Source organism: Ictidomys tridecemlineatus, chromosome 6, assembly GCF_052094955.1.
Source record: "Ictidomys tridecemlineatus isolate mIctTri1 chromosome 6, mIctTri1.hap1, whole genome shotgun sequence".
NCBI classification, from domain to species: Eukaryota; Metazoa; Chordata; class Mammalia; order Rodentia; family Sciuridae; genus Ictidomys; species Ictidomys tridecemlineatus.
The window spans coordinates 8157113-8183115 of record NC_135482.1 but is presented as its reverse complement, the minus strand read 5'-3'; the positions used below and the strand labels follow the sequence as shown (position 1 = coordinate 8183115).

General features: G+C 56.8%; 1 protein-coding gene and 1 long non-coding RNA gene across 5 annotated transcripts in view; one reads left to right on the top strand and one right to left on the bottom strand.

Annotated features, from left to right (window-relative positions):
• Mgat3 (beta-1,4-mannosyl-glycoprotein 4-beta-N-acetylglucosaminyltransferase) overlaps nucleotides 1–15503 on the top strand; it is a 41796-nt gene extending 26293 nt beyond the window's left edge. For 3 of the 4 annotated variants that reach the window (XM_078052703.1, XM_078052702.1, XM_078052701.1), the window contains exon 2: nucleotides 10969–15503. In XM_078052703.1, coding sequence (XP_077908829.1) covers nucleotides 10970–12583 — 1614 coding nt within the window. In that variant the 5' untranslated portion in view covers nucleotide 10969 and the 3' untranslated portion in view covers nucleotides 12584–15503. Of the gene's footprint in view, nucleotides 1–1969; nucleotides 2144–10968 lie in introns of those variants that run through there. The other variant, XM_040277795.2, reaches the window with a different exon arrangement.
• LOC144378503 (uncharacterized) lies at nucleotides 5017–10218 on the bottom strand. The gene is made up of 2 exons (XR_013440226.1): nucleotides 7444–10218; nucleotides 5017–6229 (listed from the first exon to the last, which is right to left on the bottom strand). It is a non-coding gene; the product is annotated as an uncharacterized LOC144378503 (long non-coding RNA).
• Nucleotides 15504–26003: the final 10500 nt, after the last annotated feature.

Below are 26003 nucleotides of genomic sequence, written 5' to 3'. Positions count from 1 at the left end.
TGTCCGACAGTCCAGGGGGCTTGGGGTTGGAGCACGGGGGCTGGACATGCACAGGCCAGACTTGAAAGTAGCAAGGTCACTGGATCCAGGAACCCTCTGCAAGGTTCCAGATGCTCTGGGTTCTGGCTGCAGGTCTTTTTTTTTTTTAATATTTTTAAATTATACATGAACACAATATCTTTATTTATTTATTTATTTTTTTATGTGGTGCTGAGGGTCGAACCCAGTGCCTCGCATGTTCAAGGCAAGCGCTCTGCCACTGAGCCACAATCCCAGCCCCCTGGCTGCAGGTCTTGAAAGCCTGATGAGTCACTGAGAAATGTCCCTTAGGATGGTGGGGGCCACTTAGTGGCAAGCACCCCCAGTTGGCCCCATCCTTTAGCAAAGCCAGCCAGGAGCAAGGCATGTTCCTGCATTGGGTTGACTGAGAGGAAACCCAAATGGAAGGAGAGCAAAAAGCAGGCCTTTATAGACAGAGCATCTCTCAGTGTCAGCCTCTGCAGGATGCTTCGACAGCATGGCTCATCCCGGTCTCCCACAGGACAGCAAAGCAGAACATGACTCTTTCCTGAGGCTCAGAGAAACTCAGCAACTTACCTAAGGGCACACAGCTATTTAGTCACAGCCTTGGGATTCAAACTATCTTCCAAACTTCCCTTAGCAATGAGGGCCAGGGTTAATAACATCCGGTGTGTGCCTAGGTATATTTCCGGCTCTTTGAGAGGATTTTAAAAAAAGGGAAATAGAGACATGGGCAGGCAGAGGAACTCACCGGGATCACAGGCATGTTCATATCTGGCCGTCATAAGCCACTAGCCTGCCCTGGGCCTCTGGAGCTACCAGACAAGGCAGGGCAGGCTGCAGAGACCCACCTCCTGCCTGGCTCTGCTGGTGGTGGCCTGGCATGGGCCTGGCATGGAGTGGAAGGTGAACCCAGGGAGGCAGGCAGCAGCGCGGTCAAGATGTCCTTGAAGTCGTAGATGGTGACTCAGGAGGCAGTGAGGGTCTCTCCTGGACTGGCGGCTGTGGATGGGCCACTCCTGCCCAGGAGAGGTGGCGGAGGGCAGGCTGGGTGGTAGCCAGAACTCCCCTCCTGAGCACGCCCACTGTGCCTGGAGCACCCACTGGGTGTTGAACCCTCTGCTGCCATATAGGGGTGAGGCCTGCCCTCTGCACCTCGGGGCCGAGCTAGGACCCTGGTCAGCGCAGGAGAGCTCAGGACCACGGAGAGCTCCACAGGAGCCTCCTGTCACTCTGGTGACAGCTGTCATTGTGAGTTTGTGCCCCAGAGCTGCTGCCTGCTCAGGGACCCCCACTGCACAGCCTCAAAGAGCACCTGGCTACCCTCCACTGAGCCTGACTCTGAGGTCATGGGGGGTCATTGTGATGGGTAATTTTTTTTTTTTTTTTGGTGGGGGTGCTGGGTGTTGAACCCAGGGCCTTATACACACAGGCACTCCACCAACTGAGCTATATCCCCAGCCCTGTGATGGGTAATTTTTTTTTTTTTGGTACCAAGTATTGGACTCAGGGTCACTCGACCACTGAGCCACATCCTCAGCCCTGTTTTGTATTTTATTTAGAGACAGGGTCTCACTGAGTTGCTTAAGGCCTCACTTTTCCGAGGCTGGCTTTGAACTCATGAGCCTCCTGCCTCAGCCTCCCGAGCCAGTGGGATTACAGGCGTGCGCCACCGCGTCCAGCTTGTGATGGGTAATTTTAAGTATAGGTATCACCTTGACTGAATTAAGAAACACCTAGAAGGAGGAGACTGGTGCGTGGGTCAGTGGGCTAAGGGGAAGATCCACCCTCAGCGAGGGTGGGCGCCATCACTCAGCCTGGGCCAGTAGAATGAAAAGACTGAGAAGGACAAGTGGACCTGGGACACTTCCCCTGCCATGAGACACCAGGCTTTATGTCCCTGGGACTCCAGGACGTGACACCGGTCCTCTCCCTCCCCGCCAACCAGTTTCTCAGGCCTTCAGCCTCGGATGGAGGATTACACCATCAGCTCTCCTGGTCCTGAGACCTCTGGACTTGGCCTGAGCCTCGAAGCCAGCATGGGAGCCGGGCCTTAGGTCAGTCTTGACTTCCTGTGTCCCAGTGCTCGGCAAGGATCCAGCACATGGTGGGCACTCGGCAGGTACGTGCTAAGTGGTGAGTGACCCGGGCCGGTCCGGTGAGCACCCGGCGGGGTGGTGTCTGGATTAAAAGTGACCGAGGCTGTCCACCTGCTGGGCGTCTTCACTGGCCGCAGGTGGACTCCTGACGGGTTCCTGTTGTCCCACTTGGGTGGGACTTGGCAGATGGAAGGCGCCCGGGGGAAATTTACCGTGGGCTGCCGTCCGACCAGGGACCCTGCAGCATCAGATGTGGTTCTGGCTCGCCGTGTTTGGCACAGTGCGACTTACATCATCCCTCTGGCCTGTTTCCTTGTCTGAAAAGTGGGGGTCACATGACACCTGCTCTGTGTTGGGAAGATTTGGGGAGGTCCCATGTGTACCGTGCTCAGGACAGTGGCACATGTTGGCATTAGTGATGGGTCATCGTCACGCCTGGGGGGTTCTCAGTGACACTTTGTAACAGAGGCAGGAATGCCACCGCCAGCCCCCTGGCCCGGGTGGCGCGAGCCTGCCTGCAGTAACCAGTGCTGGCCACCTGCAGTCATGAGGGACAGAGGCCATGGCCAAGTCCTGACTCAGCCGCGTCGTGATGGCCCTTGGGGAAGCAGGGTGGTTTCCAGGAGCCCCTGAGCTTGTTCATACTCCATTCTGCTTGTGCGCCGCCTTGGTCCGAAAATGTGCGTGAGACGCTTGACAAACTTAGTGAAGAGCAAAGGGAGGGGGCTCCGGAGAGTGAGCTGCCAAACACCTGTGGGGCCACAGGGAGAGGGCCGAGAAAGTGTGAGGGTGGATCTTCCCCTTAGCCCCTGAGGCCGGTGCCCTGACCCGCCAGTGGCTCAGCCAGGAGGGGACCTGCTGGGTTCCAGGTTCGCAGCAGCAGGCCCTGCCCTGGAGGCCCCAGCCCATCGGCGGAGCAGTCCCGGGCGCTGACGAGCCTGTCCTCGAAGGGCACAGCTGCTGGGTGTAACCGGATCCTGGAGGCCAGCCTGGCCGGGGAGCCCAGGGGCGGCTGGGTCAGTTCGACCTCAGCGGGTCCCCGGAGGCCCGTCCCACCAAGCAGGGTCCCCAGCCTCTTACCGTGCCAGGGAATTGAGTCTGGATGGCAACCCCGGGCCGCCCTTCACAACTCATGGCCAGCTGAGTCCAGCAAAGGCTGGGATGGGGGCGTGTGCCCCACAGGCAGGTCCCCAGTAAGGAAGAACCGTCCACCAGAAGGATCCAGGTCCCTGAACCCCACGGTGGTCACGGTGGGGAGCCGCTGTGTAGACCTTGGGCTGCAGTGTTACCTTCTGCCGGTCCCTGCTGGTCACGACCTCCTCTCCACCTGCCCTCCTCTGCCTGATGCCCTGCTGGCCTGATCTGCTCTGTCGCACTTGGCCAGCCCAGGGCCAGAACGCAGGGTGGAGAAGGGAGCCCAGGCACCCCACTTCCAAATGCTCCTGGGGAACAGCTCTAAGGGGCAGGCATTTCAGTGGAAGGAAGCGAGACACCTGGGTCCAGGGTTGGAGGAGATGGTCCTCCAACACTGATCTCCGCGTGATTTCGGGGTCACGCACTGCATGGTGCTGCGCCTTGTGACACTGAAGCTTAGAGAAAGTGAGGTTGGGGCTCCCAGCCTGAGCATCGAAGGAGCACCCGCAGCCCGCCAGGGACTCCACCCGAGCTGCCGACGAGGAAACTGAGGCTCTGGGGGTGAAGCGCTTGCTTAAGAACACAGTGGTCTGAAGCCAAGTGCTGTCCTCGGCTAGAGAGCAAGGGGACTGGATGGCAGAAGGGCACCCAGATGACCTGGAGGAAGAACCAGAGAGTAAGGACAAGCCACAAAAAGGGATATTTTGAGGGAAAGAATGTCATGGGTGGAGGGATGGTGCCAGATGCCAAAGGTCAGCTGCTCCTGTGACCCAGTGCCCACTGCCCCCAGGCAAGGTCACCTGGTGTCAGGTCACCCCTGTGCCTGCTCTTCTTTAGACAAAGGGGTGTGATCTCCTGGCCTACCTGCCCGTCTCCCCAGGTTCAGGGACAAAATGAAGCAGGTGGCTGCATTCTGAAGTGCTCTGAACAAGCTCATTTGCAAGATAAAAGTGTCCTTGGTGGGGTGTGTGGCCAACACGGGCGAGGCCAAAAAAGAGTCAGAACTGAGTGTGTTTCCTAGAGATCTGTGCATTTTTTAAAATATATTTTATAGTTGTAGATGGACACAAGATCTTTGTTTATTTTTATGCGGATCGAACCCAGTGCCTCAAACGTGGGAGGCAAGCGCTTTGCCACTGAGCTACAGCCCCAGCCTTGAGATCTGTGAATTTTTTTCAATGAAAAAGTATTGAAACGATGTGTCTATGTCCACAAGATCGGTGGATGATGGGATGCAGGACACGAGGCTGGACACCTGAGGGGTTTTCAGGAAGCTGGTTTATTGGCTGCAGCTGGCCAAGAGTGTGGCTCATGTCTAAAATTCTCCTCTGGACCATGAGTCTAGAAATTATTTGAACTTTTACCCAGTGTGTGTGTGGGGAGTGTTGGCGTTTTACATTTTTGCAAAAGTTTACATAAAAGTAATTTTTTTTTTCCCTCGCAAACTGCCATTTACAAACCACGATTACCAAACTACGGTGCCCCCTGCAGAAGATTTTGCTGATAGCTGATATCTAGAGGCTCAGAGGAACTTACATGTTACAAATATAGTGGGGGGGGCTGGGGTTGTGGCTCAGAGGCTGAGCGCTTGCTTCCCATGTGTGGGTCACTGGGTTTGATCTTCAGCATCACATACAGAAATAAATAAATAACACAAAGAGATTGTGTCCATCTACAACTGAAAAAAAATATGGTGGGGGTTTCTGCTTATTATGGTAAGAGTCTTCTGTGGTCTCTGGGCTGTTTCATTTCTGCCTTTGAATGATCTTTATTTATTTATTTATAATTATTTATTTACTTTTTAGTTTTCGGTGGATACAAGCCCCAATCATTATTTATTTAAATCAAACATTATCATCATCCTCTTGGCTTAAAGCTTTATAGGATGTCACAATCTTAGTTGTCATATCTTTTTTTTCCAACAGCTGCTTCTAGAGTGGACCCAATAATTTTAATGCACAGGGAGCCAAACATGGGAGTAATAAACAGGTTCATGGCAGAATACCTACTAGGCCAATTAAGCTTTTGAATCTACCAAGAGTAGAAAACCACAGGATGTCAAAGGCCGGAGCAGTTTGATTAGCAATAATTTCCAGTACAGTCTGTAAGCCAACACTCCAATGTGGCAAGACAGTTCTGTAGCCCCAGCTGCCCTCCAGGGTCCAGGCAGCAGGACCAGAAGTGGCAATAATTCTCTGGGGTGACCATTCATCCTTACCCCAAGTTTGTTGACCTCCTAGATCAAATCCTTTTCTAATGGATCCCTAGGTCTTTTCCAGAGACAAATAGTCATCCAATTATAGCATCTTTCTGGTGGGGCAAGTCCTAAATATATATATAATCACTCCCTAATTATAATAAATTGACTTGACCCACAGTTCACAAAATTTCTACCACTGAGGCAAGAGTGGGGTAGAGCCCCCCAAGATTAAAAAGGAAACCAAACTAAGTGATAGACCAACATATAGGTTAAACAGTATAAGTCAACAATGTCAAATTAATAACACCAAACAAACCCTAGAAAACCTGATAACCTGATAAGCAAGATTAATATATATATATGGGAAATTTTGTTACCAAGGGTCCAGTCAGTTGGAGTTACTGTTATCAAATCTGTAGCAAAAACCAAGCGGAGAACTACTTATATGGCTAGAGGTGGGTGACAATGCATTACAGTAGGGGGACTGTCTTAGAGGATGAACCGAGTCCATTTGTCCTGGTGGGAAGATTCTCTTCTGCCGGGTGCTGATCAGCCAGGCCCTGGGTGGCTGAAGCAGGGCTGTGGTCTCCTCAAGCTTGGACCATGCTCGGGTTAGTGAGCTTCCGGAGTGACCAGAGGAGGGCTGTTGTCCTTCTGACCCTCAGTCTTCTCTGGTGTTCCCTCTGGTCAGTTTAGGGGTGCAGCGGGGTCTGGAGTGCACCCCCAGGCTTCAGCCTAGTGTAGTGAATCCAGGGACACACCTCTGCAACTTTTCCTGCAGTTGGGGTGCACAAAATAACAGTGACAGGACCCTTCCAAAGAGGTTCTAGGGGCTGACTATTCCATTCTCAGGCCTGAGGGAGGGTGCAGCTGCAGCCAAACTAACTGGCAATCTCTCTGACCCACTGGTTGGGAGTCTATGAGGTTCCCCCTAAAGCCTGAAGCTGTTGCCTCAATGTTAATTCTCCTTTTCCCTTAAGTCCCCTGTAACCCCCTGATTAGTGGGGGTCTTCTGCCACGGCCAATGTCTCGGCTTGGCACCAGAATCACGAGGCACTCACAGCTTTGTAGGTTCAAACAGCAATTCTTTATTCCAGCTCTCACAACACCTCCACACAGGTCCAGGGGCAAACGCGTTCTCCGTCTCCCGCACAATTCACCTACTCCACGAGGCTATCTCCAAATCCCATTTTAATCTCACGAGAACTCAACGGGAACAAGCAGCAGGAACACCCTAATCCCAGCAATAATCTTCAACTTCCAACTTCCCTAAAACCCATTATCTTAAACTGGCAACGCCTTAAACTCAAGGAGCTGGTTACTTCCTCAAACCTGATCAGCTCTAAACCCGAATCCGCCTTGGTCCTTGAGCAAGGTCACCTTATTAAAGCATGCATGCAATGTTCCATCAAATGTCCTCTAAGCAGCATGGGGTACGCTTGGCAAGGAAATTTCGATGCGTCATTCCTACTTGGTAATGGCCCTCAGCAGTCTTCCATGCACTAGCTCAGAGGGAGAGCATCCAGTCCTCTTGATGGAGTGGTCTAATCCGTAATGGAGCAGTAGGGAGGATTTCATCCCAATGCAGGTGAACTTCCAGACACAGTTTGAGCCTTTAAAGTCCAATCCATCCTTTCTACTTTACCAGAACTCTGTAGGGAGTATGTAACTTTCATCTGATATTTCAACTCTTGGCCAATAATCATATGACCTCTGCCACAAAAGTTGGCCCGTCATCTGAGCCAATGGTTTTGGGGATACCAAATCTAGGAATAATTTTCTGGAGGAGCGCCCTGGCCACCACCCTATCCCCCTCAATGTGGGCTGGAAAGGCTTGCACCAGCCGGATGAAGAACATACAGGGCTGGGGATAGAGCCCAGTGGGTAGAGTGATTACCTTTCATGCACAAGGCCCTCGGTTGGATCCCCAGCACCAAAAACAAAACAAACAAAACAAAAGAACATACAGCCAGGCACAGTGGTACATACCTGTAATTCCAGTGGCTCAGGAGGCGAAGGGAAGCTGGGGCAGGAGGATCAGCCTCGGCAATTTAGCATGGTGCTAAGCAACTCGGCGAGACCCTGTCTCTAAATAAAATACAAAAAATTGGGCTGGGGAGGTGGCTCAGTGGTCAAGTGCCCTTGAGTTCAATACCAAAAAAAAAAAAAAAGGATATTTCTAACCCCGTGAGCACGGCAGTGCAGTGAAGTCCACTCCCAAGTCCTCAAAGGTGCTTTCTCCTGTAGCCTGGATTCCTGGTGGGAGCCTTGGCCCCTGGGGGGTTGTTGCAGGCACGAGTTTTGCACTGTTCCCACGTCACCTGGGAAGTGCTCCAGAGCCAGGGATGTAGGAATGCTGTTTGGCCCCTGTGTGCTCCCCCTGGACCTGCCTCATGAAGGCAGGGGCCGGAGTCTCAGGGATGGCAGCGGCCATCAGAAAACCTCCCCATCTGCCTGGGAGACACCGTCCTTTTCCAGTCTTAAACCACTCACCTCCCCGCTGGGGATATCTTGGCTTTGTCCTGGTGGGACCCTCCCTTTGGGTGACTTCTGGGTTTGTGGTGAGGGCAGCTGCAAGGAGACCCCTCTTCTTGGTCTCAGTATGAAAATTGTGGTGGCTACTTCATCAGCTCATTGGCATTTTTTCTTTTTTTAGCAAAGTTTTTGGCGTTTTCGGTTTTACTCGCTGGCAGTCTGGTGCCTCAGGGTCAAAGGGAGGGAGGGTTGGAGGGTCTTGCACAGTCGTTCCTAGACTGGCTGGGGCTTTCCTCAGCCTTGGGAGCGCTCCGGAGAGCTTGTTCACGGTTGGGGCTCTCATTTCCCCTTCCTTTAGGCTGCCCACAAGGGCCTCTTGATGTCTCTGTATCTTTAGGTGCTTACTCTTCCTGGGGTCCCACCCTGGGTCTCTGTTGGGGCACTGGGCCTGGGCATAGGACTGAATGTTGCCTTGTGCGTCCGGAGCGTGTGCCTCTAGCCACTTGCAAGCTGCTGGGATCACCGTCTGGGCTCTGTCGCCAACCCAGGTGGGCAGGTGGGTCTGGGTACTGGATCACATCAGATCAACCAGGGCCCAAGGCTTCTCCATGTAAGAGGGAGTAGGATTTTTCCAGTTCAAGAGATCAATGGTGGTGAAAGGCTGGCTGCAAAACTACATTGTCCCCCTCAGACGTTTCCCTCCTGGTCAACGTAAGTAGGTCCTCTACTCTCTCGCAGGGCCATTGGGAGAGCGCTCAGCTGAGTCATGGCTCTGGTCTTGGGACAAGTTTTCTGCCTTGGTCTTGGGGTGGAGGAGTCTGGCTCTGAGGAAGCCTCTGGCACTGAGGACATTGAAGGAGGATGGAGTAGCCAGTGTTGAGGACCGGTGTCTGTTGCCTCTGGAGACAAGGGGGCTGAGGGGACAGCCTGCTGTCTCAGTGGTCTTGGCAATGTCAGGTAGAATGGCACATAAGGTGGTGGGTTCTCTTGTGGCTCATGGAAAAAACTGGTTTCCTTTCTGTCTTTTCTTTGTCAGGATTTTCCTGTTGAGTTCCCTTCTGTTGAGTCCTAGAGGCCACTATAGCCCGGGCTAATACCAACTTAGACTGTCCTTCCAGACAGGTTCTCAGCCAAAGGGAACTGTTTCTGCACTGTCTCTTGCCAGCATTCAGTGTAAGGGAACTGGTCTGGTGACCAGGGGTTCTGTCAACTATTAAACGGACCTCACCAAGGACACTTTTATCTAAAGATCCTTCTGTTGGCCATTCCACTTCAAGGGCGGGCCATTCTAATTCACAAAGTATGTAACCTTTGTGGAGTGAGCTTCGCCCCACAGTAACCATTCAGAACTTTCCTTATAGTTTCCTAACACACATTTCAAAAGACTCAGTTTCCTTTGTGTGCCTCCCATGTTCCACCCTGCGTGGGGTCTCACATTAGGACAAGACTCACTTTGTGGTCTCCGGCTGATCTCCTCTTGGGGACTTAGAGTCCTCTTAGCTTTACGGGTGGGTAACAACCCCCTACCTGGAGCTTCCCCCTAGACGTGGGTTGGTGGAATCTGCCTCAGACTGAGGTACCACGGAACCACAGATGGGGACACTGCAGTCACTTGGGCCCTTGGGTCAGGTCGGAACCTTCCCTTGTCCCTCTCATTCACACACTTGCACACAGACACGATCAGAGCAAAATTCCTGTACCATCCCAGCTGCACAATTCCAAAACCAAAGAAGGGAGTCACGGCCTCCCCTCCGCTCACTGACCCCCAACAGAGACTCCTTGGGCAACTCCCTGGGTCTTCTCAATAGTTGACAGGACCCCTAGACACCCTGACCAGTTCCCTTGCCCTGAATGCTGGCAGGTTACTCAGGGCCTCAGAGGTGGCCAGCCTCTCTTCCACCTGCTCAGGCCTCCAGGGGGAAGTCAGACGGGCTACCACTAAAGGAGCGGGTCCTACCTGTTCAGCTCCCTAGTCCTGGTGCCTGCTCCTCGTGGGTTCCACTGTGCTTCAGGGTGGCTGCCCAGTGCCTCCCCCACAGGCAGAGTCGCTGTGGTGCACCAAAGGGAAGCATTGTCCTCCAACGTCCCGGGGAAGCCAGACCCTGGAGAGGTGGAAAAGCCATCTTTGGCTCCACTGTCCCATCTGGAATTGCCAAATGAGGTAGGACAGAGAGGCAGTCTATTGGCTGCACCGGCCAGTCCAGAGTGCGGCTCGAGTCTGAAATCCTCCTCTGGACCTTAAGTCTAGAAATTCTTTGAACTTTATACCCAGTGGCAGCCGGGTGGCGGGTGGGGGGGAGTTGGGGGGTGTGTATGGCCAGGAGGCTTGGAGTTTTATATTTTTAAAGAAGTCTACATAAAAGTAATTTTTTTTTTCCTGCAAACTTGGCATTTACAAACGGAGGAAGGTCCAAACCACAATGCCCTCTGCACAAGATTCTGCTGATAGCTGATACCTTGTGCAAAAACTTTCTGACAAGGCTCAGAGGAACTTATATATTACAGAAATGGTGGGGGTTTCTGCTTAATTATGAAAAGGGTCTCCAGGGTGAGGGTCTCTGTCCTGTTTCAGATGGATGAATAGATAGATAGGGAACAGCCCCCCACCCTCTGCAGTGCAGGATGGGACCCCAGTGGGTAGGGGTTAGCCTGCTGGCCCCTCCCCTGGGGCAGTACAGCATTTCCATGGAGCCTTCCCAGGTTGCACATTGCTTCTGGAGCAAATCCTAGCCCTGCAGTTGGTCCAGTCACGGTGGGCCAGGCGGAGAAGCAGCGGGCTGAGGGGTAGCCCTGGTGGCTTGGGATCTCTGGGGACAAGGGCTGTGGGAGCAAGGGGCAGTTTCCTTGACCCTGGGACTTCCAGGGGCTTGGGTGCTGCCGTGGACCCTTAGGGGGCAGGAGGTGGGTGACTCTATGCAGGATGGCCTCAAACATGGTGCCAAGAGTAAAGGCTCCCCCTCCACCCTGCCCTCACCTGTCCTCCCTAGGAGAAGAGCCCCAGGCTGCCCCTGATGGTCCACTCTCTCCTTTTTTTCACAGGATGAAGATGAGACGCTACAAGCTCTTTTTCATGTTCTGTATGGCCGGCCTGTGCCTCATCTCCTTCTTGCACTTCTTTAAGACCCTGTCCTATGTCACCTTCCCCCGAGAACTGGCCTCTCTCAGCCCTAACCTCGTGTCCAGCTTCTTCTGGAACAATGCCCCCGTTACACCTCAGGCCAGCCCTGAGCCCGGTGGCCCGGACCTGCTGCGAACCCCACTCTACTCCCACTCGCCTCTGCTCCAGCCCTTGTCCCCCAGCAAGGCCACCGAGGAACTCCACCGGGTGGACTTTGTGCTGCCCGAGGACACCACCGAGTATTTTGTGCGCACCAAAGCGGGGGGCGTGTGCTTTAAGCCAGGGACCAAAATGCTGGATAAGCCACCCTCAGGGCGGCCCGAGGAGAAACCCGAGGGGGCGTACGGCCCCTCCACCCGGGGCCCGCGGCGCCCTCCCCGGCACACGCTGACGGCCCGGGAGCGTGCGAGCAGGCAGGGCGCCAGGCGCAAGTGGGTGGAGTGCGTGTGCCTGCCCGGCTGGCACGGGCCCAGCTGCGGGGTGCCCACGGTGGTGCAGTACTCCAACCTGCCCACCAAGGAGCGGCTGGTGCCCAGGGAGGTGCCGCGGCGCGTCATCAACGCCATCAACATCAACCACGAGTTCGACCTGCTGGACGTGCGCTTCCACGAGCTGGGCGACGTGGTGGACGCCTTCGTGGTGTGCGAGTCCAACTTCACGGCCTACGGGGAGCCGCGGCCGCTCAAGTTCCGCGAGATGCTGACCAACGGCACCTTCGAGTACATCCGCCACAAGGTGCTCTACGTCTTCCTGGACCACTTCCCGCCCGGCGGCCGCCAGGACGGCTGGATCGCCGACGACTACCTGCGCACCTTCCTCACGCAGGACGGTGTCTCGCGCCTGCGCAACCTGCGGCCCGACGACGTCTTCATCATCGACGACGCCGACGAGATCCCGGCGCGCGACGGCGTCCTCTTCCTCAAGCTCTACGACGGCTGGACGGAGCCCTTCGCCTTCCACATGCGCAAGTCGCTCTACGGCTTCTTCTGGAAGCAGCCGGGCACCCTGGAGGTGGTGTCGGGCTGCACGGTGGACATGCTGCAGGCCGTGTACGGGCTGGACGGCATCCGCCTGCGCCGCCGCCAGTACTACACCATGCCCAACTTCCGCCAGTACGAGAACCGCACCGGCCACATCCTGGTGCAGTGGTCGCTGGGCAGCCCCCTGCACTTCGCCGGCTGGCACTGCTCCTGGTGCTTCACGCCCGAGGGCATCTACTTCAAGCTCGTGTCCGCCCAGAACGGCGACTTCCCCCGCTGGGGTGACTACGAGGACAAGCGGGACCTCAATTACATCCGGAGCTTGATCCGCACCGGCGGCTGGTTTGACGGCACGCAGCAGGAGTACCCGCCCGCCGACCCCAGCGAGCACATGTACGCCCCCAAGTACCTGCTCAAGAACTACGACCAGTTCCGCTACCTGCTCGACAACCCCTACCAGGAGCCCAAGAGCACCGAGGAAGGCGCGCGGAGCAAGGGCCCCCGCGAGGGAAGGCCACCCGCCGCCAGGGGCCAATCGGACGTGGTCGAAGGCTAGGGCTGCGCGATCGCATGGGCAGATGGCAGTGAGGCGTGGTGGCTACCCCCAGAGTTCTGGCCTCCTGCCGGCTTGGGGCTTCTTGGGAGGACCAGGAGTAGGTCGGTGATCTTCCCTGTGCAAGTCCTTGTGCGTCAAGATCAGGTCTCTAAGCTCAAAAAAGAAAACAAAGGAAATCCTTCCTGCCAGACAACTCCCCAGTCCTTCTGCTGCCAAGAGGGCGGTGGCCAGGAGGTGCTCCTGGAGAGTGCAGCAGGTGGCACGGAAGGGAGCCAGTGGGGACTCACCAGGCAGCCACGTGGGGGCTGCAGCCTGGGGGAGAGAAGACGGCCTTGGGCCTCCTGGGGCTTGGGACCTGCAGAGAGATCAGGACATCCCGGGAGGCCGTGGGCTCTGTAAATAAGTGCGTTTGGGTCCAGGGGCAAGAGGGGGTACCTAGCGGGAGGGTAGGGAGCATGGCATGGAGCTGAGAGGTGCGCTAAGGGGGCTTCACAGTGTCCTTGGAGTTCTGGGCATGAGGGATTTGAGGCCCCACGCCGCCTCCCCTCCGGGCTGAAGTAGGCTGGGCCCCTGGGTTGGCCGTCCCTCTTGCCTTTCATATTGCTGCCCGTGGGCTGCCTCGCAGGGACCTGCAGTCCAGTTCTCAGGTGGGATGAGAGCAGGGGCTAGGGGGATGGGGAGCTTAGTAGAGGGTCCCAGGGAGGGGAGACCCACATGAGGCCTCTCCCTCCACACACCGTGGCCCCAGCCTGCCTCCGTCCCTGGGGCAGTCACTCTTGTGCCCCTCCTTAGGGCTGATTAGGGTCCAGGAAGGGGCCCTGAGGCTCTTCTGGGCCCAAAAGGGACATTAAGGCCAGTTATATGTCAACCCGTTCCTCTCGGTTTGCCTTGGGAGAGGGAAGGTGTTTGTTGGAGTAGGTTCTAAGCTGTTGTAAGTAAAGAGACTGAAATTCAAGAAGACAAGCTTGTGGGTGGTTCATTGTCCACAGGGAGATGGTTGAGGCCAGACGGCGGCTCTGCGTCCTCCAGCCACACCTTCCAAGTCTGGATACAGGGCTGCTCCGGAGCCCCCTATCAGGGGGTGGGAAAGGCACCTTTCCCACTAAGGACAGGAGCCAGGAATCCAGTCATTTTCATGGCATCTCACTGGCCACAACTTGGCTTCAATAACCTCCAGGGAGACTGGGATATGTAATCTCTGGGCTCCTGGTGCCCGGCCTCGACCTGGGAGAAGAGGCTCTTAGGATGGATGTGGGGAAGCAGCATGTTGGGGAAGGGGCAGAAATGAGTGTTTGAGTCGTAGGTTCCTGCTCTCTGTTGTCCAGAGCTTCTAGAATGAGCCGCTCCCACTGTCCTGTCCGCACAGGGCTGGGGTACAGCAAGAGCCTGCAGGTCTGGGGGAGGGCGGCACGCCCCCCTCCCCTGACCCCCCTCAGCCGTTCCCCGTGATGCCCGTGTGCGGAGGCTGCTGTGGAATGGCCGTGTTGTGTGTGCGTGTGTATTTACGGGCATGGGTGCATGCTGGTGTGTATTGTCCACGTCTGTGTCGACGGTCCCCGTGTGTAGGCGCTTGTGTGTAGGTGTGGGAGTCCCGGTCCTGGACCTGGAGCCTGTGGCCACACTTCCCATGGCTCCCCCAGATGACCGAGGCAGAAAGCCCACGGAGAGCCCCGAAAACAAAGCTGAAGGGGATGCAGGGTGTCTGTCTGTCTGTCTGTCAGTCTGAGGAATGAGAATTGTCCCGGTCTGAGGCCGAAAGCTTCGAGCCCTGTACCCCTCAGCCCCTCTGGCCCCACTGTGCCTCCTGATCCCCACACCTGGTGGGTTTTGGGGGAGTCTCACTGGAGGGTTCCTGATGGGCTGGGAGAACAGGGGTCTCTGCTGCCACTGCTCTGTCTGGGGACGTGCCAGATGTAGACATGGTGGGGGAGCTGGCCTCAGCAGGTCGGGGCAGGCATGGAGCAGGCTGAGAGGGCTCCATGGCTCCTCTCTGCCTCTATCTGGTGGACACCCCCGAGGGAACCCCTCCTTTGGAGTCATAGAACCTCTCTCCTTGGTTCCTCTTGGGGCTGAGTCTTGGCTCTAGAAGTCAGGCTTCGGTTGGGGCAGGGGCCACCTCTGCTGGCCCTGTGACAGGCAGTCTCTGGGGGCTTCTGCATCATTCCTGAGCCTCAGCCCAGGGCCTCCCTCCTGATGGCTTCCTGGCCCCCCAGCCCTGCTCAGCTGCTTCAGGGATGGCCCCTCCCAGGGCAGCTGCGGCCCCTGGCCCAAGGCACGGCCTGGACTCGGGGAAGAACGGGAGAAACTCAGGCCCCGGGCGGCCCTCCTCGCTTCTCCCACCATGCGGAGGGCACACTCGGCCAGAAGTGGAGGCCAGGCCTTGGGTGCAGGGGGCAGCCGTGAGAGCCAGGGCCGGGACGTGGGGTGAGAGTTCCACATATGACGGCAGCGTACACTGGGAATTTGGGGGGCAGGGGATCCCCAGGGCTGTTCCCCAATATGAAAGGAAACCAAACAACGTGAACCGCAGGACACCACTGCCCTGTCACCATATCCAGATCTCTCCCCAGCAACCACCGGCCCGTGACCTCCAGACTGGGGTGGGCTTCTGTGTCGGCATCCAGCAGGCCTCGTCCACCTGGGGTCACAGGGTTCTAGGGACAGGTGCGGGAGAGCTTTAGGGCAAAGGTGGGATTCTGAGTGGGGACACAGGACTTGCCCAGGCAGAAGGCAGGACCCTGGGAAGTGTGGAATTTAAGGACACCAAGAATAATAATAGTATTATTTTTTTTGTAAAGGAAAATCAATATGTACATTCTGAAATCATTTTCTCTGTAAATGGTTGAATTTCATTTCACCCTTAAAGGGATGCTTAAAGGAGAAGATAATATTATTAATAAAAACAGCTGCGAAGTCTGAAGGTGTGTGCGTGTGTGTGGAGGGTGGGAGGCAGGGGTGCGGGCGGTGGCCCTGGTCTGGCCTCCAGGTATGGTCAGTGGGTTATGAGGCCTCCCTGAGGGCTAGATGGCCACGGGGACAAGGGGCCCCACTGAAGGCCTTCACTCGGGGAGATGGCCACCCTCCAGCCTGGGGCGCCTCTTCCCTCAGGCAGTGGACACAGGCTCAGCAATGGAGGACGCCAGTTCAAGTCCAGCAGGAGGAGGTGGCCAGTCCGGCCCCTGGTCTGCCGGCCCCCTGGGGGAGGACAGCATCCTCCTCTGCAGGAACAGTCGTCCTCTCTCTGTGGAGCTGGCCGTGGACTTGTGCTGTGACAGTACCTGTGGCCTTGGAGTGTGGGGGCCCTCCTGGAGGCCTCTTTCCAGAGTGGACACTGGCATTTGTCCTGGGGGACCCTGGTGTGTTCTAGGAGAGTCCCGGCGGTGGGAACAGACACTCTCTGAGCCCAACCTGGGTTCCTTGTGGGGCAGTTCTGCAACCTCTGGCTTAGCTGGCAGGCCCAGTGGGTGGAGCAGTGGTGTCAGGTTGGTGGCCTGAACAGGGACTCCCGTCTCCCGAGCACTCATGGGGTGCCAGGCACTTTAACCAGGCAAAGCTCTGACTCCCTGGGGCGCAGGCTTGGGGCGCAGGCTTGGGGCGCAGGGGAGGAGGGGCCAATTCCACCTGATAAAGGAAACGAGTGGACACCTCTATTCAGCCAGAAGGGGGCGATGGTGAGCCATGTCCTTTAGGTCGCCAGTATTTGCGGGCATTACTTATTAGTTGCCTATTTTGTGCCAAACTCTGGGCTAAATGCACAGATGTGGAAGGTGAGGCATAGACACCGACGCCCTAGGTGTGTGCGAGGCCTAGTGGGTGTGCCCCACTTCACAAGCTGGGCCTCCCTCCCTCCGCAGCTGCGCGCAGGGTGGGGGAGGAAGCTGGGGAAGAGGCCAGGGAGAGGAGGGGGCCCGAGGTGGTGCTCATGTTCTGAGACCATCCAAGCTCCTGACAAGGCCCGGCAGGGTGCCAGGTCAGTAGTCAGGGAGTACAGGTAAGCACTGGCTCAGAACGGTGATGTGAGGGCTGGCGCAACGTTAGCAGAGCCAGGAAGCAAGCGCTGGCTTGAAGGCCTTCTCCTGGTCAGAAGGTAGGTGTGCAGGCGCTGGGGGTGCACATTCTCCTCCCACTGAGTCCCCTGTCTCTAAAGATGGCCCCTGGCGTTTCAGTGCTCCTAGCCCACAAGGACAGGGCCTGCTTAGCGACCTGTGAAACCTCACCTGGTGGCACCAGGCCAGTGGGACAGCAGGTCCATGCTGAAGGGCCATTCCTGGCAAGGTCTGAGTGAGTGGTGGGCAGGGAAACCCTGAGTCCTGAGAGTCCATCCCTGAGGCCAGCCAGGAGCCCCTCCTGTCACCCCAAGTCAGGAAGCACCCGCTGGCCTCTGGCTAAAGGCCAGGGAGGAGGACGGCCCTGCCCAGGGCCAACCCTGGCCAGCACCCTTGGTCCCCCACTTGATCTTCTAGTGAATTCTCAGACTCAGAGCAGAAAATAGATCCCCTTAAATCAAAAAGAAAAAAAAAAACTTAGTTTCTTGAACATTTATTTATTTGGGGGGTGGGGGGTGCCAGAGATTGAACTCAGGGGCACTCGGCCACTGAGCCCCATCCCCAGCCCTATTTTGTATTTTAGTTAGATACAGGGTCTCACTTAGCTGCTTGGAGCCTCGCTGTTGCTGAGGCTGGCTCTGAAGTCACGATCCTCCTGCCTCAGCCTCCTGAGCCACTGGGATTACAGGCGCCCGCTCAAATATTTATTGTTGGAAAACAAACCACCGGAGTCTGAGTAGATTCGAACAGCAATGTATTTACTCACAGTTGTAGGGTCCAGACTGGGCTCCGCAGAGGGGCTCTGCTGTCCGGCAGCAGGTGGACAGTAGCCACAGGACGCACTTGCCCACGTGGGCCTGGGCAGGTGACAAAGGAAGGAATAACAGAGGAACGAGCCTGTCACCCATCTCTGATCACCACCATAGAAAGACAGGACTCCAGGCCCCACAGACCCACTGAGATGAGGCTCTGAGAAAGAGGCCTGCTGCTGAAATTGTCACTGAATCTCATCCTGAGGACATGTCACACAGGCTCCAACTGGAGGACAGTCTGGAAATCCGGCTGCTCTCTGCGCACGCTTCGCCCGCCACCCTGACCCTCCGTGGCGATTGCAGACGCAGCCCGACCCTGCAGCAGGTCACAAGCCACCTTCAAACACTCCCTCTGGGTGCTTGGAGCATCCACAGGGAAAGCACCAAGAGTGACACAAAGCTTTGCCACGGTGGCTTCAAGGGGCCACCTGCTTGCCCAGCGTCCCCTGTGTGTGCGCCCAGCTGCACCGCGATCCAGTCTCCAAGCTCACGCGAAGCCGCAGAGCTGTGGGTGGTTTGCTACACAGCTTGATGGCAGCCACAGGTGACTGAGCCATTTTGCTTTTAGTGATGTCAGAAAAGCCAACCCAGGGAGGCAACTAGTGAGGCGGGGAAGGGATCTGCTGCTTGTTAACGTGACACTGGGGGCACTGCTGGCTTCGGGCGCAGCCCGAGGAAGAGCTGGTTGCCCAGGGCCAACAAGCTCTGTGTGGCTCGGCTCAGCTCACTTCCTGTGTGTTCCCGCTCTCACAGGGTTTGCCTTGTGACAGTCAGCTCTCCATCCTGTGACGAGACGCCCGAGACCATCAACTGATAAAGCGTAAAGGTTGACTTTAGCTTGGGGTTTCAGAGGTCTCAGTCCATGACTGCTTGGCCGCGTGGCCTTGGAGCCTGTGGTGAGGTGGCTGGCAGAATGTAGCAGAGGCTGCTCACCTCGTGACAGCCAAGGAATAGAGACCGCAAGACACCCACTGCCCAAGGACAACCCAGATCAACAAATGGGAGGGTGTCACCCTGAAACGCTTCTTCACAGCAAAGGAAACAGCCAAGAACGTGAAGAGAGAGCCTGCGGAACGGAGAGGACTTGGCCACCTGCACCTCAGTCAGCACTGATCTCCTGGAGAAAACTGTCAGGTGGAATGTCAACTGAGTGCCAGGCTCCCACGGGGACCCCGATTCCTGGAAGCTCCCAGGACCCCCGCTCTGGCAGTCTGTCCCCGTGGCCTGCCACCCGTGGGCCCACTGAACCCCTCGGCCACATCTCCTCCCAACCAGGCCCACCCAGTGCTGGCTGCTGAGGGACGTCTTCTGCCCCCAGGGTCTCCCGACGACGCTGTGGTGACCTGGGTGCACCCGACGTTCAGCGCAGCCCTGGGCTCCACCACCAGGTGCCAGGAGGGGGCTCCAGGGCACAGGGCCAGGCTCTGGGCACAGGACACCGTGTTGGACCCTCGGGGCGTGGGAGTGGTCAGGGCAGGTCACCCTTCCTCCTGTGCACCCGAGTGGCCCCTGGAGGGGCCCTTCCGTGTTCCAGCCTGCAAGACAGGAGCTGGGGGACCTGGAGCACCCCTGGGGGGCGCCCGCTCCTCATCAGGGCCGGGTCCTGCGGCTCCCAGCCGCTCTTGCTGGGCTGCGCTGCCTCCTGGTGGAGGGCGAGGCGCCTGCCCTTGCTCCCAGCTTCCGCCTCATCTCACTTGAGGCCACCTGCGACATGAAGCTGTACAAACACACGTCGCAAAAGGCGAGAGCAGTACTCTCTCTGGCCTTAGAGAGAGAATACAGGGCCATGACGATAAAGCAAAATCAAGCCTCAGAAATAACACAGGAGGAAGACGGCGCGGGAGAGGAGAGAAGGAAACTTCTAGAACATGCTCAGAGGTGGTCACACTTTGAGGATAGACACTGATGGGGGCATCCAGGTGCTGACTTGAATCCCCGCTGGGTCCTGCTGCCGCGGTGAGCACTGAGCAAGCTCCCGGGCCTGCACCCCGCGTCATTAGTAATGATTAGTATGGACCTGTGCCTCGCAGCAGGTCCCTGAAGAGTCAGGTCCCAAGGAGCCGCCCTCGGGCAGCCAGGGCAGCCACCCTCTTAGTGGAGATTCACGTGTCCCCTTGCCTGAGGACAGAGGCCCTCCGCGGGGTCAATGGGAGGCTTGCTAGACGGTGACGTCACCAACTAGAAGTCACGGCGCACAGTGGCTCTGGCCTGACCGGCCTGGGCTGCTTCCTGGTGCTGCCCCCTGACAGGCTCCTGTGACCCTCCGACAGGGGGGCTTTCTCCTCCCGGAGCAGGTGGCCCTGGGTGCAAGGTCCCCGGGGTTCCCAGCCTTCCGCGGGCCGAGCCAGGGGGAGGCTAGGTGTGGGGGCACCAGGGGCCAAGAGACTCAGAGACTCCAGGAGAAGAAAGGGCGCGGGTGGCACCGCCACATTTATCACACCAGGCCCTCGCGTCCCTGGGAGCAGACCTGCTCGTCGTCCCGTGCCGTGCCCGTGCTGCACCTGGACACAGCAACAGCCCCCGCTGCCCTTCTCCCTCCCATCCATTCCCCAGCAGGGCCACACAGCCACAGGGACCTTGGTGCAAACTGAAAAGGGCGTCCCTCCCCCAAACAGGTCACTGTCATCCACTGGAAAGTGGCCGTGAAGCACCAGTTTCATTAGCATGATAAACTGCAGCTGGGCGTGTGGCACCAGCAGGAGGATCGCGAGTTCAAAGCCAGCCTCAGCAGTGGCGAGGCAACTCAGGGAGACCCTGTCCCTAAATAAAACACAAAATAGGGCTGGGGTGTGGTCAGGGGTCGAGTGCCCCTGAGTTCAATCCCCGGGACCAAAATAATAAATAAATAAATAAATAAATAAATAAAAATGATAACTGCCTTGTGCTGAAGACGTCTTCTAGGAAATGTTCACCTCCAGGAGGTCAGTGACATGAATGGGCTCCTCAGATGGAGGCCCTTGTGCTGTATGTAACCTGAACAACCATCCCCAGCACCCCTGCTTCTACATTCGAGATTTGATCCTCTCACACTCCCAACCTTAAAGTCACCTCTGGCTCCCCATCATCACAGTGCCAAGTCAGAGATCTTGGCACAGCTTTGGGGAGTGCCTGCTACCCTGCCATGCTTGGACAGCACTGCCCAGGACACGAGGTCCTCTGAGGAGGTGAGCCGGGCCAGCAGAGGAAGCAGAAGCTGTGAAGAGGTGGTGAGTGGAAGAGGTGACAGATGCCAGCCTCCAGCATTCTCTGCTGGGGGTTCTTGGGACAACCCAACCTGAGCAGCCCTAGGGGGGCTCTGGCCGTGGGCTCCAAGTCACCTCCAGAGCCGAGACTCAGGGGGGTCTGCAACGACCCAGAATAGGCAGGGTCTGGGCAGCCTCAGTGTTCTGAAGATGGGGTCCTCTGGTCCATGCAGGAAGCTTGCACATGACAAAGGTGACACTTGGTGGCACTGGGAGGAGGGATCATCAGTAAATACCTGACAGTAGAAAAAGGACTCATTCTAAGCCAGGTGTGGTAGCACAGACCTGTAATCCCAGCGGCTCAGGAGGCTGAGGCAGGAGGACCAGGCGTTCAAAGCCAGCCTCAGCCACTTAGTGAGGCCCTAAGCAACTTAACGAGACCCTGTCCCTAAATAAAGTATAAAAAGGGCTGGGACGCGGCTCAGTGGTTAAGCGCCCTGGGTTCAATCCCCGGTACAAGAGAAAAAAAAGACTCATTCTCACCCGTACCTCCCTCCTTTCATGGAAGGGAATCCAGGTGAACACACCAAAGATGGAACATTTTTTCTTTTTTGTCAAGTTGGAATTAAGCCCAGAGCCTCCTGCTCCTCCGCTGAGCTACAGCCCCGCCCGGCCCTGACTGCTCCCCCCAGTCCTGGGATGGCACCCCGGGGCCACTGCATGCTGACAAGTGCCCTTCACGGAGCTGCATCCTCAGAACTTTTTACTCCGTACTTTGAGACAGGGTCTCTTCAGCTTGTCCAGGATGGCCTTGGACTTGTGGTCCTCCTGCCCCGGTTTCCCGGGGAACTGGGATCATGGGCGGGTCCCACCTCGCCAACCCAGAAATATTTCTTTTCTTTTCTTTTCCTTTTTTTTTTTTTTTTTAACAATACCTTTATTTTATTTATTTACTTTGTGTGAGGCTGAGGATTGGACCCAGACACATGCTGGGCAAGCGCTCTGCCACTGAGCTACAGCCCAGCCCAGAAATTTTTCTTAAAAGTGCAACTCAGCTTGTCCTTATCCGAAGCTTCAGGGCTTTGTGACTGAAGACTGGGGGCAGTCACTCTGATTCCACTCTTCCAGGGAGGAAGGAGACCCCAACGAGACCTTGGCGGACCACAGGAGCCCGTGGGTGAGAGTAAGCCCCCCGGGGTGAGACTCTGGGGAGCGCTGGGGCTTGGGGAGCCGGGAGCTCGTGTTCTGTCAAAGGTGGTGGCCGTTCCTCAGCCCAGGGGGAAGCCCGGGGAATCCAGATCCTGCGGTGATTTCCACAAAGTGGAGAGCTGCTTGGTCATCTTCTGGCTTATTTCTTTTTGAGGAGAAGCTGAACACTTCCTGGGTATCCAGTTTGCCCCTGGAGGTAGGGGCTGTAATCAGCCCGGGCGATGCGACCCTGTCTGTGCAGGGGGGTACGTTGCAGGACCCTGGCAGAGACGCGGGACACCAGGGCATTCGGTGTTTTTATCTGTGCCAACAGAGGCTCAGCGGATTCCTAGCCAAAGGCTGAGCCCCTATCGCAGGGGCACAAGGCCTTGTGTACTCTTGTTAGATTTTCTTTCTTTCTTTCTTACCTACTGGTTCTTTGTGTCCCCAGCGTCCACTTCCAGGCCACCGAGTAGCAACACTGTTGCAGTGGCTGTGGGGGGCGGGCCAGGCGGGCAGAGGGCAGCCTGTTGTCTTTCTCTGCTCCCTGAGAAAATCTCCCCCACAGGAACCCTGCCCCCGCCCCCTCAGGACTGCAGCGGGGACCAGCAGCGATACACATGTAGCTCTGTGAGGGGACAAGTGCCTTCATGAGGCAGCTGCTCTGTCCTGGCGCCATGGGGGCAGCTGGGCTTCCGTGGGCCCGTCGAGGGCCTCCCCTGCTGCCCGGGCTGTGGGGTTCGGGTCTGGTGAACTCGTGGCTGACGACATCCCATGACAGCAGACCCCAGGATGGGGAGGCGAGGGTCTGTGACCGAGATTCCTGGGTCCCTGTCTGGCTCGCATCCCACCGACCCCCCATTACCCCAGCAGCCTCTGTCCACCCCGGGGTCTGCGGGAGGCGCAGGGCGGGGGGACCTTCTGTCCTGTCCACCAGGATCCTCCCAGAAGTTCGGAGGAGCATTTACCGAGGGTCTCAGCGTCCTGAGGCAGCCACTGGGCAGAGCAGGTCAGGGGCAAGGTCAGGGGCAAGGTCAGGGGCGGCTGCCTGCCCTCTGTGACGTCACTCCACCAGGGTCCCTCCCTGCGGTGTTCCCAGCTCTCTCCCAGCTCCTCCCAGGGCACTGCCCGCTCTCTCCCAGCCCATTCATTCTGCAGGCCCCGGCTCTGCCCTGAACTCTCGGGATTGCTGACCTTTGTGACTGCACCCCCAAGCCTCAAGGACACCCTGTCTTCTGACTGTTCCTCCCCAGCGTCCCTCTGCTTCTTCAATCTCAGATTCCAGTGTCCCCAGGGTTCCCTCTTCTCGTCCTCGTTCGGCACCCTGGTCCCAAGTGACTTCGTTTGGCCTGTGGACGGGGTGGAGCCCCAGACCTGACTTCTGGTCCTCGTCCTGCCACCTAAGGCTTTTTAAGGTTCCATTTCCTCAGATGCCGTCGGGACATCGCCACTTCTCTTACTCTTGCCCACCTGTGCTGAGAATCATGGGAGTTGGCGCTGCCAGGGCCGCGCACGGGGAGAGTTTGGTCCCTGTGAACTCTTGCTGATGAGTGGACGCGGTGGTCACCTGGGGACTGATCTGCTGGGCTCGGCCAGCTCACAAAGCAGCCAGCCTGATTTTCCCCAGACGCAAGCTGTGCCATGGCGCAGACTTCTCACTGCCGTTAGGTCAGGGTCAGGTTCCAGGCCGTGGCCTGCCAGCCCTGGGTGGCTGATCCCTGTCCTTGGGCCATCACCTGGAAAGCCCTCTGAGACCTCTGTCATGGTTATAAAGCTTGTTGCAAAAGCTCCATGTGACCTGTGCGATCTCCCCCCACCCCTTGCTACAGTGGGTTGGTGTCCACCTCCCGGCTCTTCTAGGCCCCTGTGGCACCTGCGAAGTCTTCACTCTAGAGCTTGTCCCCTCACTGTCTCTCCCTGTGACCCTGACCTTCAGGAGGACGAGAACGGCACGTTTATTTCCTCATTCCCTCCTTTAATCCTGGTTCATTCTTGGTGCTCAATAAACGCGAGTGAGTGACCACTAAACCCGGATTCACTTCCACCCCACTGGAGATGGGGGTTCACCCGGGCCATTCAGCAAAAACGTTTGGTTCTTTTTCGTTTTGCATCCTGCCTTGGCCCTCCAGAGCCCAGACCCTCGAACGCTGAGACTGTCCAGGGCCAGGGGACCATGACTTAGGACTCCCCTAAGGTCCTGCCCTCGAGCCGCTGTCCCTGGGGTCCAGTCTGCTTGTGCATCAGTATTTCCATGTGCCCGTCCACGCCACACAACGATACAAGTCCCCCTTATTGCAAATTGTCACCCCTCACAGCCCCCTCTCTAGCTTCATTGCCAACAGCCTATAGGATGGTCCTCGTATCACCTTCTCCAGCCACCGACATGGAAGCTACGGCTCCAGGGCTCAACTCTCCTCCGCTCCCACCAACCACATGCCCTTTTCAAACTACACAACTGGGTCCCGGCGAAAGGGTCCATTTCTCCTGGTTCTTTGTCTTTCTAGAAAGTATCCATCCGTCTATACATTCACACTGCACACCGTGTGCGTGTCCCTGTCTGGGGGGACAAGTGATCCCCTTGCCTTCATCCAGACATGAGACCTGGGCTTACATCAGTCTTGCATTCTCAATCCAAGAGATTCCAGAAGGCCCCGTGTTCCATGAAACCCAGCAAAGCCCTGAGATGTGGGTCAGTGCCCCTGTTGAGCGCCTCTGGTCTACAGTACGAGCACCATGGGTATACATCTGGGTGCAGATGATGGCCTGCTGTCCATCCCCCACCCCGCAGGAGCACGGGGGACAGGAGGGGCATCCTGACTCTGGGGAGGCCGACCCTGAGGTTAGACCTCCTCCGAAGTATCTCCCTCCATCCTTCCCTCCTAAAAATAATATTCTACAGACCAGAAGGTCAGGAGGGATCGGAGCGGTCACCTGGTCTTCCAGCTGGAAATGTCACCAATTAGATTTAACTGGGTCACAAAATTATTCCCTTAAAGAGCAAAGTAGGGCAGTCAAGAAGAACAGAAAGGACACACGTTTCAGGGTAAAGCAGACTTGGGTCCCACTGTGCGCCTCTCTGCTGCCCAACTCCGTGTCTCAAAGATGTTATGAACCTTTCTAGGTCTTTGTTTCCTTTTTCTTCTTTTTTTTTAATACCCGGGACTGAACCCAGGGGCCCTTAACTACTGAGCCACATCCTCCCCTTTTCAAATATTTTATGTAGCAACAGGGTCTCGCTGAGTTGGTTAGGGCCTCACTAAGTTGTCGATGCTGGCTTTGAACTTGTGATCCTCCTGCCTCAGCCTCCAGAGTCACTGAGGCGTGTGCCACCATGCCCCGCTTAGGTCTTGGTTTCCTCATCTATAAAATTAGGATAATGGTGACTAGCAAACAGGGACACTGAATTAGACTGTGTTTGGCCCGTGTTTGGCATGTAGTATGTGCTTAGTGAAGGCGGCTCTGGGGTGTGGTCCTGCCTGGGTGGTGGGAGGGAGACCATCCTGTTTCCCAGGCCAGGCCAGCCCTTGGGGAGCAATTCCTAAGGCCCTGGAACACACAGTCCTTAAGCCTCCTTCAGGCCTCTACCTGGGACCCTCCCTCCCCCAGAGGCCCCAGGGGCTCACAGTCTCCTCAGGCTGCAGTCACAGGAAGTCCCCTCCCCCACCTAGTGGAGACTGGAAAGTGGCCTTCTCCCAGCGATTTGGAATCCCCATCCCCAGAACAGGCTCCTAAATAGTGTGGAGCAGGATGGTGGCAGGGCCATTGCTGGGGCAGAAGCCAGAAGCCATTGGCTCTTCTCTGTCAGAGCCACAGTAGCAAATTCTGCCTCCCTGCCTCCAAGTACACTCCAGAGCTGGCCCCTTCTCCCTGCACCGCCCCTTTCTGGCCTGAATGCCATCTTCTCTTCCAGGGGTTTGGCAATGCCCTCTTGAGGGGCCCCCTGCTGAGCCCCGGCTCCTTTCCATTACTCTCCCTCCAGGTTGACCCTGTTGAACCGGAAGCCAGGTCCCATTGCCCCAGTTCCAAACCTGCTCACCTGTGTCTCCCTCCCCGTCCCATAAGGACCTCTCTTGGCCCCTCTGCTGCTCCACAACAATTCAAGTTTAAGGCTCTTCCCTGGAGAGTTGTCCCTGGTATTAGGAGGGCCTTTCTGGATCTCTGCCTCCTGACCACTGGCTGGCTGGCTCACTGC